This window comes from Centruroides sculpturatus, unplaced genomic scaffold, assembly GCF_000671375.1.
Source record: "Centruroides sculpturatus isolate CEXI.00-Female unplaced genomic scaffold, Cexi_2.0 scaffold2231, whole genome shotgun sequence".
Classification (NCBI taxonomy): Eukaryota; Metazoa; Arthropoda; class Arachnida; order Scorpiones; family Buthidae; genus Centruroides; species Centruroides sculpturatus.
Genome location: NW_019386355.1, coordinates 1 through 18,551, shown reverse-complemented (window position 1 = coordinate 18,551; position 18,551 = coordinate 1). Strand labels below are relative to the sequence as shown.

Here is an 18,551-nt window from a genome sequence, read left to right as displayed (position 1 = left end):
CAAAAATCTAGCATAAAGTATAGATGATATCAAAAATTTTTTGTAGTATGATCAGAATTTCAGAAGAGTCTCTTATGAAACACTTAATATGTATTAGTGCTTAATAATAATCAGTTTTTCAAAATTTTCAGCATGTAAATGCAAGTAAAATTCTACTGAGAGAACTTGCACAAAAATAATAAATTATTGTTTGCATATATGCAAAAAGAATTTATTATTAGATGAGTTATTATTGCTATATTGTTACTACGCAAATATGAGTTATTATTGCTTAAGTAATAATATGTTTGCATGTATAATTTAGTATGATTTTGTTTATCAGAAATGTTTTAATAATTATTTTACAAAGACAGGAAGCTTTATAACAGTAGAATAATTCAGACATTAATTAATAAGGGTATTCACTTGTTGATCCCAAAGGCAGTGTTGCAACGAAATGAAACTTTATTAGTGCAAACATAATAATGATTACAATTTCATATCAAGAGAGACTTTCCTGTGGAACAATACAATTTAAAGAAAGTTTTAGTACTTGTAGGACATCTTGTCTAGATACATGCAGCAATACAGTTTGACTTGGAGGCATACAGTTATCCTGCTGTCCTACGATCCACACAAATCCAGCAATCAATTGTGCAACCGAATTGGCTGTTATGAGATTTTATTAAAAATAATTAAAATTTTACCCACTGGCATTCACAATAAGTCTGAACTGGTCTGAAATATCGCATACCACCCTTTCTATCTATTTATCTATCTATCTAATTGAACTTTAACCACCAAAATTTAATAGCATCGTTGCCTCATATACAAGTTACCATGCCAGATTTCGTTTCATCATTACTCCATCCTGAGATTAAAAGTAGAAATATTTAGAAATAGAAAGTGCCAGATGCATATTGGAGCAATAGCATAAATTGTATTCGTTTATACAAGGAAAGTTTCATAACTAATACAGTTTATAAAATTCTGTAGCAATTGTTTGTAGCAAATTTCGTGGAATTTCTCCCACCCTGTACTTAATCACCGAAAGTGTGTGAACTTTGATCAGGTGTCAGAAGGGTGACATAACATGACTTTTATGTTAGCAGTTGTCCATCTGGTGACCACTTGCTCTGCTGCCCCTGAATGGATCAGATGAAGTAAACTCTCTTTTGTTGACGTTGATTTTTAGTTGTGTGAATCATTTATAGTCTCTTAACAATTTCGGATAAATTTATTTCTGTAATCTTTAAATGTCAAATGTCAATCTATTTTTTACCAAAATTCCTTTAACTTGATTTTTTACTAAAATTTTGATGAAAACAGAAAATAAATTTTAAGATTTTTATTTTAATCAAATTTGAAATTCTTCAAACCAAATCTAATTATTTGATTCATATTGTTTTAAACGCCCGCGATTCAACTAGATTCCTTGACAAAAGTGCTAGGGAGTGGCGCTGATGCATCATGCACTAGGTACAACATACCAAGTCGCTGTCTTTTTGCGATCCTCACTATATTAAATATTATATTAAAAACAACAGTACAGTCAACACCCTCTGAACTGCCCCTCCATATATTTGCTACTCCGGAATTTCCGTCAAAATTCCCGGAAAAACGATTCGTTCCATGGTAAATCGATAATAGAAACCGCCACCCCGTTTTCCGTCATCTACCAACCATGATTTAAAATAGAATAGTCATTTCCCATACAAAATATTTCGGATAAATCACCACAATTTTTTTATTGTCACAAAAATTAAGGTTCTGCTATTCATTGATAATGAACCTTCTCAGAAGACAGTGAGTCTGAATAATATTGAAATATAATTCTTTCTAGTAAATTGCACGAAAATTTTGCAGCCACTTTACGCTGCCATAATAGTTTTAATTCTAACTACAGACGCACCAAATACAATTATCGAATACATCAATAATGAAAATCCTATTGAAATGTGACCAGTGGCCACTTTTCATTAGGGTTCCGCTCACAGAACACTAGGAGTTGGGTCGTGGGTTCGCGCCCCTCCAGGACTGCCCGGCCATGTGGCGTTTTCCGGGTTTTCTTCTCGTCTGTAATGCCTGAAATAGGGGCCAGTTACCCAAAAAAAAACCTCCCGGAAGGCATCTCCCTAGGCAGATCGGCCAGGTGTTGCGTTGTTGTACCTTAACCAAACAAAAAACAAACTAAACCTATTGAAAGGTCTCTGAAATTTGCACTGTGGCTAATTAGAAAATTGTGGCATGAAATGACATCCATGACAATAAAACATTATCTGATGCATGTTGACTCATTGGATCCATTTATATCCATGACTCGAAGAAATAATGTAGTTCAAATACTTTGGACAGGTTTTTTTATAAGCGAAAAACAATAAATATAAATGAAGGAAGTAATAGTTATTTTTATTATCCTGACATTCCTATTTTCATGCCGTTTTCGATAAACCGCCACCCTCGCCTTTCCACCATGGACTGAAAACCAATGGTGGTTGTTTAAAAGGGGTTGACTGTATATTAAAACAAAACCGTTAAAAAGAAATATTATTTGTGTTAGAAATGAATAATTTGTAGCGTTTTTTGGTTCCTCATAATTGAGGCCAATGATAAACAGTCCTGATGACGCCCTGCTTGATTTCAATACAGTGATTAAATAACACAAAAATCAATTATAAAATGAGATTTTATTACATTCATTTACCAAATAATTTTGATAATTGTAAAAATGTATTTCAAACGTTAAGCGGACAGGAAAATTTATAAATTATATTTTAGGAATTTTTGGAGGGTTTTCATTTTCGTCTTCATCAAAATCACGTTTTCTTTTCCTGATCAGTGATGTGATCATTTGAGGGATGGAAAATTGATTAAAGAAGCGAAAGAACCAATCTATGATCGGCTTTCTTATATGCGAAACCTGCATTAACGAATTTTCATTGTGAATTATCTCAGTGGCATAACTTTCTTCCTTCTGGTTAATTATCTCGGTGGCATAACTTTCTTCATTTTGGTTAATTATCTCAGTTGCATAACTTTCTTCCTTCTGGTTAATTATCTCAGTTGCATAACTTTCTTCATTTTGGTTAATTATCTCAGTTGCATAACTTTCTTCCTTCTGGTTAATTATCTCAGTTGCATAACTTTCTTCATTTTGGTTAATTATCTCAGTTGCATAACTTTCTTCCTTCTGGTTAATTATCTCAGTTGCATAACTTTCTTCATTTTGGTTAATTATCTCAGTTGCATAACTTTCTTCCTTCTGGTTAATTATCTCAGTTGCATAACTTTCTTCATTTTGGTTAATTATCTCAGTTGCATAACTTTCTTCCTTCTGGTTAATTATCTCAGTTGCATAACTTTCTTCCTTCTGGTTAATTATCTCGATGGTAGAACTTTCCTCCTCCTGGCTAATTATTTCGGTAGCAGAACTTTTTGCCTCCTCTTCCTTGTTAATTATTTCGGTAGCAGAACTTTCCATGTTTACGTCAGTGAGATGATCATTTTCGATTGTCGAATAATCTCCCGACTCATCGGGAAAACCACTATCAGTACACATCTTATCTGTGTCATCTGCTACCACTCTTTGTGATTGTTCTGGGAGGATTTGTTTCGGTTCCACAACATTTTGGATTATGTTCTCAGTGTCGCTTACACGTACGTCTTTGGTCCCTTCATTCTGTTCTGTTTGATTTGAAGATGACATGCTATAAAACTTAAAAGAGTTACGATGAATTAGTAATTTAAAGCATTAAAACAAGAAGTAATTAAAATAGTATACTTTGTTTTTTCTTATTGTTCACCGAGATAATATTTTATAACAAGAGAACAATTCAATTATGAGTTTGATTGTTGATGCTGTTAACAATGCAATTAAATCAGTTAAAATTACTTTAAATTACAGCCATTATCTGTGAAATGAAGATGTATTTTCACCATTCGTTCACAACAGAACGGCTAAGTGGTAAGGCGCGACCACTTAGCCCCATTGTAAGCCTTCTTGAAAATTTCTGAGGATCCGATCGGAATTCGAATTCGGATTCCTCATAGCATTATGCCGATTGGAAAGTTATGAGAGTTTCTACAACGGCCAGATTACCGAAGCCATTAAGGCGTCATCATACCGCTCTGGAGAATCTGGGATCGTGTCTAGGCCAGCAACTCCAGCAATTTTTCGGTGGTGGTCTGTGCCGGATATGTCGGGCCCTGTTCCTCCTAGCCGCGTCATTGTGGGCATGGCCGAACCCATAGTCGGCTTGCTAAAAATGCTCTCTTAGTGCCCCACAGGTCGGAAACAGTTAAAGCAAAATAAGTGATGCCGTTGTATCGTTAATCTTTCTTCTTTGAATTTGTGAAATAAAAGAAAAATTTGCTTTATTTTGCATATATCTAAGATGGACCAGAGTGACTAATGCAAAGCATCTCCGTAAAGCCCATTGTGCCACCAGTAGCCGAGTGGATTAAACTGGTCTAGTGACCATTGTCACAATTTAGGAGTTCCTTATCCCGAGACTAGGGAGTGTGGATGGTCTATAGACCAATTAGAAGGGGGGTAGGATTCACGTGGTAAAAAGGGAGAGGGTTTTCTTCATTCTTGGTTGGTCTGTGTAAGAAGAAGTAAGTTCCACCTGGCTAAACTTAGTGTTGACAAAAAAAAACCTCGCGAAAATATATTGAAGAATGAAGGGTTGGCCCGCGAACGCTTTAGCCTATATATATTTACTTTATAAATCGTTTATAAATTACAATTTGTTTTGGTTTTGTTCTTTACACTGGCAATTCATATTTACTGTTCTGTAGGCGTCACGTGTCACCACCATCTAGATAACAAGGCCTGACTCGTGACGTCATGAATAGAAGATGGACTGTTCTTGTGCAAGTCTTTTAGTTTTTAATATTATTTATTCGTTCTGTGTATGATAGGATGTTTAATTAAAATGGTTAGCTTAATTTAAGGTTTAAATGGTAAATTTTTAAAACCAAATATCAAACTCAACCTTTATAAACACGTAACGAAACATCAAGCACCTTTTATCGCTGAGAAATGTTTATTAAATGAAACACTAACGTTTTCGTCCTAATGGAATAGGTCATCGGGTGTAACTGAATTCGAACGTATTTTAAAAATTTAACATTCTAACAACAGAACATTCAGACATTTTACATTTAAATTTAAAACGAGAATATTAGATAAATTAACAAATAAATAATAAACTAAAACAACAACGATATAAATAATACAATAAAATAAATACATAAAAATTTATATAGTATTTTCAGAAATGCTTAAGAAATAGCACTTACTACTTTATACATTACCATTTATTCTTCAAAATCTGTGGTTTTAGACGTTAATTAAAGTAAAATAACTAATCGTATCGTTAATATTTCGTCTTTCAATTTGTGAAATAAAAGAAAAATAAGAATGTCAGAATATTAAATTTTTAAAATACGTTCGAAATCAGTTACACTTGAAGATGGCCTATTGTTATAAGGTCGAAAACGCTAGTGTTTCGTTTAATAAACATTTCTTATCGATAGAAGGTGTTTGATGTTTCATTAAATAAAAAATTTCAATTTTTTCTTGTACAATACATATAGTACTGTAGAAGCCGTTTTTTCAGCCTTAATGAAGTAGTACAGTACATACAGTACATACAGTACAGTACATATAGTACAGTAGAAGCCGTTTTTTCAGCTTTAATGAAGTAGTACAGTACATATAGTACATACAGTACAGTACATATAGTACAGTAGAAGCCGTTAAGCCTTAATGCTCTCCCTCTCCACCCGCTTGAGAATTTCGAAAAATTCCTTCTTAGTGTGCGTTTCCATGACGTACCCTAACTGTGTATTAAATTTCAACTCTAGGTTCAGCGGTTTACTCTTGGAGATAATGAATCAGTGACTAAGTCAGTCAGTCAGTCAGTCATGACAAGTAATTTTATATATTTAGATTGTCATTTAAGAAAATGAAAATACGCACTTTCTCTGATTTTCAAAGGTTACAGAGTTTATTAAATTTATTAAAATTTACTGTTTTATTAAATCGGAATAATTAGAAAAAAAAAATGCATAACTATTTAAATGATAAAGAAATTAGGGTTGATGTTACTTTAGGTTCCAAGATGGCGACGTTTCCGGTAATCTCGAAACGGAGACATGCGTGTTAATGATGATAGAGGGAGCTCTTTCGTAATAATGTGACGTAATGCGAATGCTTAATGGATGATGTATAATGTTGTTATAAATGAATATGCAAATTTATAAGCTTTGACGTCGTATATGTAGATTATTGTGGATTTATGCAAAGCAATCTGTAGTCATTCGAAATTGACTGTGTTACGACAAATGCGTATTGGAATAATTGCTTTCTTCGTTTCAATAATTAATTTTCAAATTGTATTTTTGGTAATTATAGTCTATTATTTTCAAATTTTAGTATAATTTAAGAATTATATTTAAATCCAATTTTATAATTTTTTAAAAATTTTATTTTCTTTGTTTGTGTTTAGTTTTTTGTTGATTCTTTGAAAATGAGTTTTGCCGACTTCATTTTGGTCGAGTTGTGCCAAAAACGTAATTTCTATAAGTTAATGGAAAACGAATTTTTGGAGTTAGGTTTACCTCCTGATATCGACAGCGCATTTAAATTTGCTGTAAAATTAGGCAAATAAGAGTCTGTTTATAATTCTAAATGTAAATTTACAATGATAACCGACGAATGGAGTGGATATAAGCATATAGACGACATAGAAGCAGTAAATGTACAACAGAGAACAGTAGAAACCATTTAAAAAATTTGTAAACCCCAAACTGGATATCATACTCAACAGATGAAACGTTTATGGGGGTAGTTATAGAATAAAAAGCACCTAGCAAAGTACTACATAAACGATCTTTCAGACTCCTACATGTACTTATTTATGTATGAAAAAATTCATGAATTGGCTCCTTAGAAAACCTAAAGAGAGATTCCAAATTTTTGCACACCATGATCTATCCTGGGACCGGAAAAAAAGAAAATGGGTCGAAACAGAAACTGTTCCGTTAACATTAGTGTCGAATATGAAAAAGAAGGAAAACAATAATAATGCAATGAAAAGGAAAAGCCAAGAACAAATCGAATACAGAGAAACACGAAACAACGTCTAAAAAAGTAGCCAAATCGACACGAACAGGGAAGAAAGAACCTGCAACAAGCGAAAAAGAATCTATCAAGTCAGAAAAGAATTTAAGATCGAAAACAAAAAACCATTGACGTGAGTAAATTTTTCTTTTATATTACTTTATTAGTCTATTATAGCTGAGGAGTTACGTGGTCTCCGATCGAAATAACATTATCCGTGCAGTCTTTAAAATAATTCAAAATGGCGACCGAAAAAGTTTCCATCTTGAAACCTTAGGTAATATTATCCGAAATGGGTATATTTAACGTTAAATAAGTTCTATTTTAGTATTAAGTACAAACAAACAAGGCGAAGAGTTTGTGGTAATTTATGACAAGGTTTTTTGATAATTGTGTAATCTATTTTCTACGTATATTGCTAAAAAATTAGATAATTGTCTAAGCGTTGGAGTTTTAATACATTTTAATTAATAGAAATCAGTAAAAATTCAAATTAAAATTCTCTTTATTAATTTATTACTTTTAAAATAGAAGTTCTTTGAGAATAACAAATACAGATTTAAAATTCTATTATGCCTATTTTTGCATCCATAATCACTATCCAGTTAAAAGAGGATGATATAAAATGATACGATGAAGACGATTATTGCTTAATTTACAAATTATAACTTTTGTTAGGACGAGTAATTTATATGATAAGTGTAATATGGAGTTAAGTTTCAATGATTTAAAATTTTTTTATTTAGTGGTATTGTGTTTAATTTGCATGTATTTCGAGAAGATCTTAACAATGTAAGGCTTTAATTAAAATGCCTCAATGTCCTTTTTTCTTATTAATATGTAAATTTTCGACAATAAATTCGTATCTTCTATTATCAGGACTTATTATACTGGCTTTACAGATAATATAAGTCCTGATAATAGAAGATACGAATTTATTATCGAAAATTTACATATTAATGTAAGGCTTTCGTTAATAATTAAGTTTTCTAACATAAACGTTTATTTACACGATACAGTAGGATCGGTAATTCTCCTGTTTAATACTTTAATTCTTTCAAACGTCTTAGGGATATACCTTATTTTAACAAAAAGTTTTCTCTTTATCTATTAATCTTATTTGTTTATCATTTTCTAGATTTTTTAACCATTTATTCAGTAGACTTTTTGGATAATCATTTAATGTAAACATTTTTATTGTTTCTTCTTCTTTCTCCTGTGTTTTAATTTCACTAGTTCGTTGTCTTATTTTATTTATATACATTTTAAATATATTATATTTCATACTTATTGCTGTAACAGATTTATAATTAATTGTTTTTGGTATTTGTATAGGTTTCACACATTTTTTATAAATTAATTAATTTTTTTTCTATTGTTATATCTAGATAATTAATACTATTTTTTTTTGTTTCTCTGTTTCTATTTCAACTTTAATGTTTTCTTTTATCTCATTAGCTTCATTTATGATTATTTGTTCATTTGTTTTCCTTTTATCATATATTATAATACAGTCATTTACATACCTGCTGTAAAATTATATGCCTTCTATATTTTCAATTTTTTCATCTATTTGCATCATTGATATTTCAGCCAATCTTGGACCTATGCAAGTACCCATAGGTATTCCATCCTTCTGGGTATAGAATTTATTTTCGAACTGAAAGTAGTTATTTTTAATTATAATTAAACATAATTTAATTATCCAATTTGGTGTTTTAATTCATATCAATAAATTTTCTATATCTTCTATTGTGATACTAGGATACATATTTACTATATCGAGAGATATTAATCTCATATGTTTATTAATTGTAATATTTTTTAATCTTATTAACAAATCATCTACATTTTTATAAGTAGACACTTGTAATAAATTTAATTTATTTTTAAAATATTTTTCTAGATTATAATATAAATAATTTCTAACATCTATTAATGGTCTATATTTTATAGGATTTTTGTGTGTTTTACCTTTATGTTAAATTTTGGTGTTCTATTATCTTCTTTTTTGATATATTTGATGTCATCCTCTGTTATATGTAGTTTTGTTTTCAAATTTTTCAGTTCCTTGTCTAATGCTTTTATGAGTTCATTCACTGCATCTTTCTTTAGTTCTTTATAATTTCCTTCTTTAATTAATCCTCTGATCACTTCTGTTTTTTCTTCTTTCTTCATTATTATTGTTTGTTTCGTTTTGTCACCTTGAAGTATTTCCAAGTTATTATTACTTAAAAATGTTTAAACATTATTTAATTGTTTCTTGTTTTTTTATTTACTTTTTTATTTGTTGTTATTTTTTGCATACCTTTTCGTATACCTTCTCTTTCCTCTTCTGGAAATTTCCATAACAGGTGTTCCGTGGTCACCGCAAATTCTTCAATTTTCATCATTTTTGGTCCATTCCCAATTTGAGTGGATTGGTCCTGGAATTTCTACTTTCGTCATATTCAATATTAATTGTTTTTCATAATCTTCTTTCTTTAAGAGTCGGATATCCTATCTTCTTAACTAATTTATTATATTTATTTAAGAAGGACTTACCATTAAAGTCATTTCTTGTCTGTTCTTTGTTTCTTTTAATTTTCCTTTGTAATTTCTTTAGTTTATACTTTTTATGATTAATATTAGAAGTTGTTATTAATTTGTTTATTTTTTCTACATCATGTCTTTGTAAGTTCCTACTGATATTCACTGGTATACTTAATATTGGTAACTTTATATCTTCTATTTTGCATTTCTTCAAATACAATATTTCCGATTTTAATTTTTCTATTTCTTTCTCCATGTTTTCTGTTCTCTGCAATTTCTGATACACCAGAATTTCGGCTAAAATGATTATTAAAATTATAGCTTAACAGACAATACAGAGTTTCACAGAGAACAATTTTTTTTTGTCTGTTAAGCCAGTATAAGTCCTGATAATAGTGAATGCTTGTTTATAAACGAAAATTTATAATTTAGTAAGAGAAGGACATTGAGGCATTTTAATTAAATTTGGATAAACTTTTCCTATTTTACATTTATCACCAGTTTTCCTGGTCCGTATAGTTATATTGTGTTAACGTAGACAGCACGAATCACACGTCTGACTCGGGAACTTCTGCGTATAAAAAATACATGATGAAATGAAGGCCTAACTGGTAAATAATGGAAAATCTCATACGGGCTTCATCTCAGATTTCTTAACTATATAAAATTAAATAAATAAAACACACGTAAAACACATCGCGCAATTTTTTTTTTTGTATACAGGAACATTATTATTATTATTATTTTACTATGCCGCTTTAAAACTATCTTTCTAATTACAAGCATATGCACTATTGGAAGGAAACTAATCACAGTTTAACTAATTAACAGTTGAAGTAATTATTTATTTTAAAACAGTGTATTAACTCTTACCAAAAAAAAAACCAATAATGCTACACATGACTCATCTGAACATTTCTCGTTGTTATCAACGAATTAATCGTTTTCGAGAAGGTCGATAAGAAAATTCTGTATAAAAATGGCATAGTTGACGAAAAGAGAACGTTTCCAAATAGCTCGAATTGATTGTTCGTCACAAATAATGCACACGGGATTGATATTGTACACTTCTTTCTGTGTCATTCTGAAATAAAAATGTTATACTTTAATATTTTTTGACAGTTCTAAAGTCAGATTTACTACTATTGATATAAAGATAAAGAGCATTATAAATATTCTTTTGTTTAAGAAAATGATAGTTAAATTACTTTTGTTTCATTGCGAATTTACTGCGTAATCCTCGTAAAAAATGGCGTATTTCGTTTCTTCAAACGGTATGTTTACTCTGTGGCATATATTCTTTATGTAGATATTTTTTATTAATAGCTGAATTTTCGAGTAATAAGGGTTCACAGTCACTTACTTTCAACGGATAGTTAAATATGAAAGCCTTCGATAGCTAGAAGAGTTGAGAATTTTATTTCCGTTGTTTCTTTTATTGAAGTGAGCTTAGCAGTTGAGAAATGATTGTGTATGTCTTGTGTCGAAGTTCGGTATGTCTATTATCTGTGTTTCAGTAATTATAAACATGTAATAAATCTCCGTAGTTACTCGGATATAAGACGATCTTGCATATAAAACGAGGTGTGACTTAGAGATCAAAATAAAAATACAGTAGTTAAATTTATTTATTTATTAAAACAACTGTAATTTTATCTTGTTTAATCACAAATAAAATATTATCAAATGCACGTATTAACGCAAACAACAACGTTTGTTTAAATACGTGATAAATGGACTTAGCTTCTATTATATTATTTTAGATGCGGTTTTTTGCGTTCTTGATTGCGTTTTAACAGGACACGTTAAGAAAATGTACACTAAGAAGGGATTTTTGAAAAATTCCCCCCGCAGGGAAAGTATTATACATTTATAATAGATTCATTTTGAGCCACAACAGCGCGTGGCGGGGTCTGCTAGTATACTGTATAATTTTAAATATTTCGATAAATATAATGAACAATAGTTATTTTTTAAAGCTACGATATAAACATTGAAATAGACAAATTTGCCATACAAGAAACGAACAGGTAGATAATTTTGTTTTTAATAAATTAGTTCTGACTGTGTGCTATTTACATCGATTGCATTCCGACACGTGGTTCAGTGGCGTCACAACATACCCTAAATTCGAATTACGCTTGTGGAGCTTCGTGACCGGACGAAGTAGCGATATCTCGTGGTAAAAGACAGAACTACAGCTATGGAATCGTTCTGTAATAACCGCCAGTTATGCCATGAAATGGTTCCACTTTAAATCTTTTTTAATGTTGAAGTACGATTTCCTGTAAACAAAATTGTTAATATTATCCGTGTACGTTACATTAGCATTCGAAAATACACACTAATAATTACTATTAGAAATTCTAATAACGTCTCTATGAACACCGTAAGAGAGAGAATAGTATTAACTATGGACGAGGAACGTTAGGAATCAGTAATCTTCTTGATCGTACAATTTTATACAATCCTCTTCTAACTAGACCGTGATCGTGGATGCAAAAATATGCAAAATAAAATTTTATCATTATCATTTTAATTGTGTTTCATAATTAATTGTAGTAAAAATTAATGGAATAAATTTTAAAAATTATCGAATGAATATTTGTAAAGAATTTCTTCGACTAAATGAAATATAGATGTTTAATTTTCAAAAAACTTATTTTAATTTATTACTTTTAAAATATTGTAAGAAAAATTTTAATTTGAATTTTTATTGATTTTTATTTATCGAAATTTATTAGAATTCTTACACCTACACACTTATCTAATTTCTTAGCAATATCCAATGAAAATATATTTTACAATTATCAAAAAACCTTGTTATGAATTATTACAAACTCTTGGCTTTATTCGTTTGTACTGTACTTAATACTAAAAGGAAACTCATTTTACTTTAAATATACCAATTTCTTTATTATTTAAATAGTTACGCACTTTTTCTATTTATTCCGATTTAATATAACAAAAAATTATAACAAATTTAATATATTTTGGTATTTTTGAATCAAAGAAAATGCTTATTTACATTTGTCGAATGACAATTTTTCAATATAATTGGTTCTTGTTGGTAGATGAACCTCATTGTTCAGAAAAGTGTGAAAACATGAACTGTGAAAATGGAGACGTTCGTTCTATTTACGACGGATGGAATTACAGGAGCGTGGTAAGTACTTTTTCTAATTTTAAGTATTTTTGTTAAAAAATGTACCGTAGTTACACACACACACACAATACGAGGGATTTACTCATTTTTTACTTCTTCAAAAACCTAGGTCGTCCTATACGCATGAGCGCAGGATTGTTTTCGTTTTTGAAATTTCTGTGAACTGTGTATAGTTCATGCTTTCATTATAGGTCTACAGTCTATTTATCGTAAGTTGGTACCTACTGTAAACAAATTAAGGCACACGTTCCTTTGTTTATTGGTTTAATCTTATGTCCATTAATTAAAAACCGAGTTGCATCTCATTCGTTGGCATATAATACTTACTATTTATTTTTAAAAACATCAATGAAATATAGGTCAATTAGCAATAACTATAAATGTAGTTATTTTATATTATGTGTAGTGCTATTTTTAATTCAAACACTGATACACAGCACAGTGGCACACCAACAGAAGAAAATCTCGCAACTTATTGGTCTTCTCTTCGGTCCAGTGCTGTTACACACGATGCTGATGCAGGTTGGATCGAGGAGGAGAACAGAAACTTGCACAACATACCAACTATGCCCTGTGCTGAGATAAATGTACACGACATCCGCTACGCTGTTAACAGAACACACAACGTGAAGACACCTGGTGTAGACAACATTCACAATTTCTGGTACAAAAAATTTACATCACTGCATCGGGAACTAGCCAAACATCTAACACAAACCATTATCAATCCACAAGACATGCCAAAATTTCTTACTCGGAGCATCACCTACATGAAATCTGAAAGCAACAGCAACACAGATCCCACACAATACAGACCAATTACATGTCTCCCAACACTCTACAAATTATTGACAGCATGTATCGCAAACAAAATATACAAACATGTTGAAGAACACGACATTCTTACAGAACAACAAAAAGGTTGCTGTAGAAATGACAGGGGATGCAAAGAACAGTTACTCATAGATTCAGTCATTCTAAGACAAGCACACAAACAACACAGAAACATACACATGACATATATAGACTACATAAAAGCATTCGACTGTGTTCCACACAGTTGGCTGCTACATATTCTACACGTGTACAAAATACATCCATCACTCGTTGCATTCTTCTAAAACACTATGCAGCACAAAACACTTCACATTTTAGAACTTTTAATACGGTCAACATAGCAAGGAATTTACTAATTTAAGTGAAGTGTAAATTATGAAGGGAATAAGCACCACGAATCATCAGAGTGAAATTAAATTATTACTTCAGTTTTTTGTCGAATTACTTCATTATTCAAAACAGGGTACTCAATTCCACCAAATAAAAACTAATAGAGCTATACACGTCTCATCCTTACACATCACGATGTCACTAATAAATTGCTTGTTTTTGAAAGGTTCGATTGATAGAAACTCAGGTAAACACTTACAATTTATGTAATTGAAGAAAGGAAACGTTTCCCTAAAAGGGCGAGTCGTAGGATCGACACAAACATCGCATACCTAATGGAAAATGTACACAAAAGACATCTGTGTCATTCTGGAATACAAACGTTTCAGCTTCTCTAATTCTTCTCTAACAGACTTATAATTAGACTTTTCGCGTCCAATGAAAACAAACAGCATTTACTTTTTGCCCATAAAAAAACAATAAACCTTTCAATAGTTTTGATTGGATAATTAGTAATCGCATCAGATTTGGCCTCGTAGCAATCTACTTAAGCGATGGCACACTTCGTTTCTTCAAACGGTATTTCTAATCTGCGGCAAATATTCAAGTGTTTCTTGCCATTTTGATGTAATTTTCTATATTCACTATTTCCGAACCAATAATTACAAATATTGAATCCCGGGATATTCGGAAATATTGACAGTCGCATTTCCATCGTTTCTTCTGTTGAAGTAAGTTTACTAGATGAAGGATGACTCGACTCATAAACTTCATCAGTGTGTGCACGGAATTTGTCTTCGTCATCTGTCAGTAATTAAACAGGTCAAATAAACTGGAATTTCCTGTTTAATTAAATCAGAGAATAATTAAAACAAATGAAAGCTATTTAAATAATGAGACATTCGTATACTAAACGCCAAATGAATCGTATTTCAGAGTTAACTAAAGAATACAGAAAGGAGAAAAAATTCGTCAATTAGGACAATAATTTCTGATAATTATTAAATCTATTTTGATTGTATACTTATAAAGGACAGATTTTAATTCATAATTAAGTATGTAGTAATTTTAATAGATTTCAATTAACAAAAATTAATAAGAATGTACACTTACTGTAATTTTACATGGTTTTTTTATGTTCTACTTCAATCTAATAAATTAACAAAACTTTTAAAAAATAATTATCCTTTTGATCATTGTAACTTTGTGATACGTTATGACCTAATGCTAATGTGTTAATTCCATCCTCCAAAAAATCTCTCTTATCATGTGGGGATAAGGGCCTTCTTGTTTACTTTTATTGAATAAATTTCATGTTTCTTGCTTCTAATTAGATTCATTGTTCTATATTGCTCCCTTTTCTTAAATACAGTCTTAATATTCCTCAAATGATATTCTTAACAACACATTTCTTTACTTTTTTAGATTTCTTTGTAACCTGATCTACTTTTAAGGCGTACATTTTTGCTCTTAAACCAACAAATTCAGTCATTATTTTTCCATTATTTTCATCTTTCATTTTACCTAACACTTTCTTATTAACTCTTGGTGTACTATATTGATTATTCTCAGGATAATCGGATGTATCAAAGTAATCAATCATTCCCTTCATGTCTTGATAAATATCATCTGTTTTTATATCATATATATAACTATCCGTATCCTGATATAACAGTTTTATGTTATCTCTGTATTTATGTTTCATTACATTATAATGAAAATCATACATCAAATGCTTCGAAAGATCTAATATACTCATTCCTACATAGATAGGTTTATTAAAACATATTTTTGTCTTATACATGTGAATAGCAGATAAGTTTTCAGTAAATATGGTTTGATCTTTAAAGTTCGGTTTAGCGATTAATTTTTCTACTTGTTTAGCATTACAACATAACCTGATATCAACTCTCTCATGTTTTCCATTGTCTTTCCAAACACAGAGTTGTTCGTTAGTTTAAAAAAGTCCTTTTCAAAATCATTAGTTGCTTTGGTTCGCATTTCAGTATTCAGATCTATATATTTTTTCAACCAATCTGATTGCTTGAATTCTAATACTCTATGTATCTTTTTGAGTTTCATCCCCATTTTGAAATATTGTTTTAGATTTCTATAATGAATTGCATATTTCTCTTTATCATATAAAGTGGTTAACAGCTTAGATTGTTTTGATCCATCTGGTATTCTGTTCTATGGAGCACAAGGAAGATCAGAATGATAATCATGTAATTCTTTGGGATATTCCATATCAACTTCTAAAATGTATCCAATCTTTGAGTCATCAGGAATTTTCATCAGGATTTCTTCACTCTCTTCAAGAGAAATATTTTTTTTCCATACCATTCATCTCCAAAAAGAGAATAAGATAAATTCATACGTAAACAATTATTAAACCATTGAAATCCACCATATGGTAAATATTGACTCATAGCCCATCCATATAAGTTATTTGCATCTAGATACATCAAATAATTAGATTCCTTGTTTTTATCACAATCTTTCATATACTTGTTATTTGCCTTTTCACATTTCTTACAACATTGGGAGATTCCATCTGTTATTTCTTTTTCCAACATCAAAATCATAATATTAAACAGTTAATAATTTTAATTCAACTTTTATTATTATTATTGTATACTGGCACAATGAAGTGACCTCTTAACCAACACTTGGCAAGTTTTCCATCTTTATTTAGTTAGTACGCCGTGCTATACATTTGCGTTTCGGGTGTTCACCCCTTTTCAGCCAACTACACAAGCATAAAACAACACACAAAAAAAACCTTAATTAGCTATGGTCGAGCATAAACCAAACCGAACATAAAATCAATAAAAATTTTTTTTGTTTTTTTAAAAAATTATTAAAACATACTTCACTCCAAATTTCAGACACCTGACCAATACATGGCGTATCTGTAGGCAGCCATAAAGGTCACACAATGACTATCATAAATGCCATTCCTGTACACTTTTTACAATAACACAATCGGTCTTTTCAAAAATCCCAATTTCTAACGTACAGGCAGAGTGATTAATAAACAATAACTATTCTGTAACAATTCTTGTAATAACTCAGGATTTATTTCTTCATAATTTGAAGTTTAGACTATTTACAAAAAGTCATAATTAACTTTTGAGTCCATCATTATTCTGTAACATAAATCCAAGTAAGCTACCATATAGAAATTCATCATACATTCAGACTTAAATTCCTGTTAATACAATTTTGATATTTGCTCTTTATTATTTCAATACTTTCTTTGAATTTTCTATCATATGCTCTTTTTTTTCTTTATGCAAAATCTGTATATTTAATTGATGAATATTACAATTATTAGTTACACAGTGATCATAAAAAACTGAATTTAAGCGACTATATTTTAAATCCGATATATGCTCTTTTACGCGTGTTTTTGATGTTCTATTTGTTTCACCTATATAAAATACTATTAATTTCACAAGTGCAGGGTATTTTATATACAACATTTTTCATTTCGCTTTTGTTTTCTATTTGCTTTTGTGGACGTTGTTTTGCATTTAATCGGGATATTAGATTTTTATAGTTTGGGGTAGCTTTGTTGTTTTTTCTTTTTTGGAGTTCCTTATCAATTCTTTTATACTTAGATATTTAACTTTTGGTTTTATTTTTTCTTTTTCAACAGGTGAAACAATACTATTATCTATTTTTTGTTGCCAATCATTAATTAATCTAGTAGGATATCCATTTAAGCTAAATTTTCTACGTAAATCGTTTATGTATTTATTTTTGTGTTCACTAGTTCTATTATATTTTTATATTCCATGTAAAAAATATTTTTTTTATATACAAAGGTATATTAGAATGATAATTCAATGTTTTTTCAATTGAAAATTGTTTTTTAAAAGGTTCAAACATTAACCTATTTTCTTTTCTAATGATGATTACATCTAAATACCTTATGCTATTGTCAGTTATTTTTTCTTTTTCAATAGTAAATTGAATTTCTGTATAAATACTATTTATTAATTTATTTATTTCTTCAATTTTTACTTCAGCTTCATCATACGCAATCAGAACATCATCGATGTATCTTCTGTAATAGTGTATGCCAGGAATATCTTTAATTTTTATATCTATTTCAATCATTATCAGTTCAGCAAGTTTTGTTGTTTTTAACATAGCATCCTATGATAATCAAAGTGCTGTATAATACCATGCTGGGTCCAATTTATAAGTTTTCATGCATACATCTCTAAAATTCTCAGATGTCTGCTAATATTAAAACATCTGTTTTTACATACATATCTGAATATTCACCCATATTTCTAATCTTAAATGCTTCCATAAATTTAAATGAATTTATAAACCTAACTTTCATTTTTCCAATTTTCTTACTAAATGATATATATTGCTCCTTATTGTTTGGTATCAAATCAATTTTCTCTTCATCATATCCAAGTTCTTTAACAAATAAATGGGCATTATATCCAGTTAGATTATGAATGAATACAGGCATACCTCGACTTACGTCGGTTTCGAGTTACGTCGTTCCCGATTATACGTCGCTTGTTAAAAAAGTATATGGAAAAATAAAAATCA

At 30.1% G+C, this 18,551-nt stretch overlaps 2 protein-coding genes and 1 long non-coding RNA gene across 5 annotated transcripts; 1 reads left to right on the top strand and 2 right to left on the bottom strand.

The window, feature by feature from the left end:
- Positions 1–2,665: 2,665 nt before the first annotated feature.
- On the bottom strand, positions 2,666–5,434 carry LOC111614662. 3 transcript variants are annotated; one of them, XM_023356023.1, is made up of 2 exons: positions 5,284–5,434; positions 2,666–3,694 (listed from the first exon to the last, which is right to left on the bottom strand). In XM_023356023.1, exons 1-2 carry the CDS (start codon positions 5,299–5,301, stop codon positions 2,747–2,749), a joined length of 966 nt encoding a protein of 321 aa, XP_023211791.1. In that variant the 5' UTR covers positions 5,302–5,434; the 3' UTR covers positions 2,666–2,746. The 3 variants fall into 3 exon arrangements, with proteins under 3 accessions (XP_023211791.1, XP_023211792.1, XP_023211793.1); XM_023356024.1 differs by having other exon boundaries at positions 5,299–5,434; XM_023356025.1 differs by lacking the exon at positions 5,284–5,434 and adding an exon at positions 3,761–4,989.
- Positions 5,435–6,266: 832 nt separating this feature from the next.
- On the top strand, positions 6,267–13,707 carry LOC111614661. The gene is made up of 3 exons (XR_002754975.1): positions 6,267–6,390; positions 6,495–7,241; positions 12,715–13,707. It is a non-coding gene; the product is annotated as an uncharacterized LOC111614661 (long non-coding RNA).
- A 1,650-nt stretch (positions 13,708–15,357) lies between these two features.
- LOC111614664 lies at positions 15,358–16,061 on the bottom strand. Its single transcript, XM_023356026.1, has 2 exons — positions 15,872–16,061; positions 15,358–15,734 (listed from the first exon to the last, which is right to left on the bottom strand). Exons 1-2 carry the CDS (start codon positions 16,059–16,061, stop codon positions 15,358–15,360), a joined length of 567 nt encoding a protein of 188 aa, XP_023211794.1.
- Positions 16,062–18,551: the final 2,490 nt, after the last annotated feature.

Excerpts from the sequence above, each read along its gene's own strand:
- LOC111614664 (XM_023356026.1), bottom strand. The coding sequence starts at position 16,061 with ATGGGGATGAAACTCAAAAAGATACATAGAGTATTAGAATTCAAGCAA. Across the intron at positions 15,735-15,871 it reads CATGAGAGAGTTGATATCAG|GAATGAGTATATTAGATCTT; the intron begins GTTATGTTGTAA and ends CTATCTATGTAG.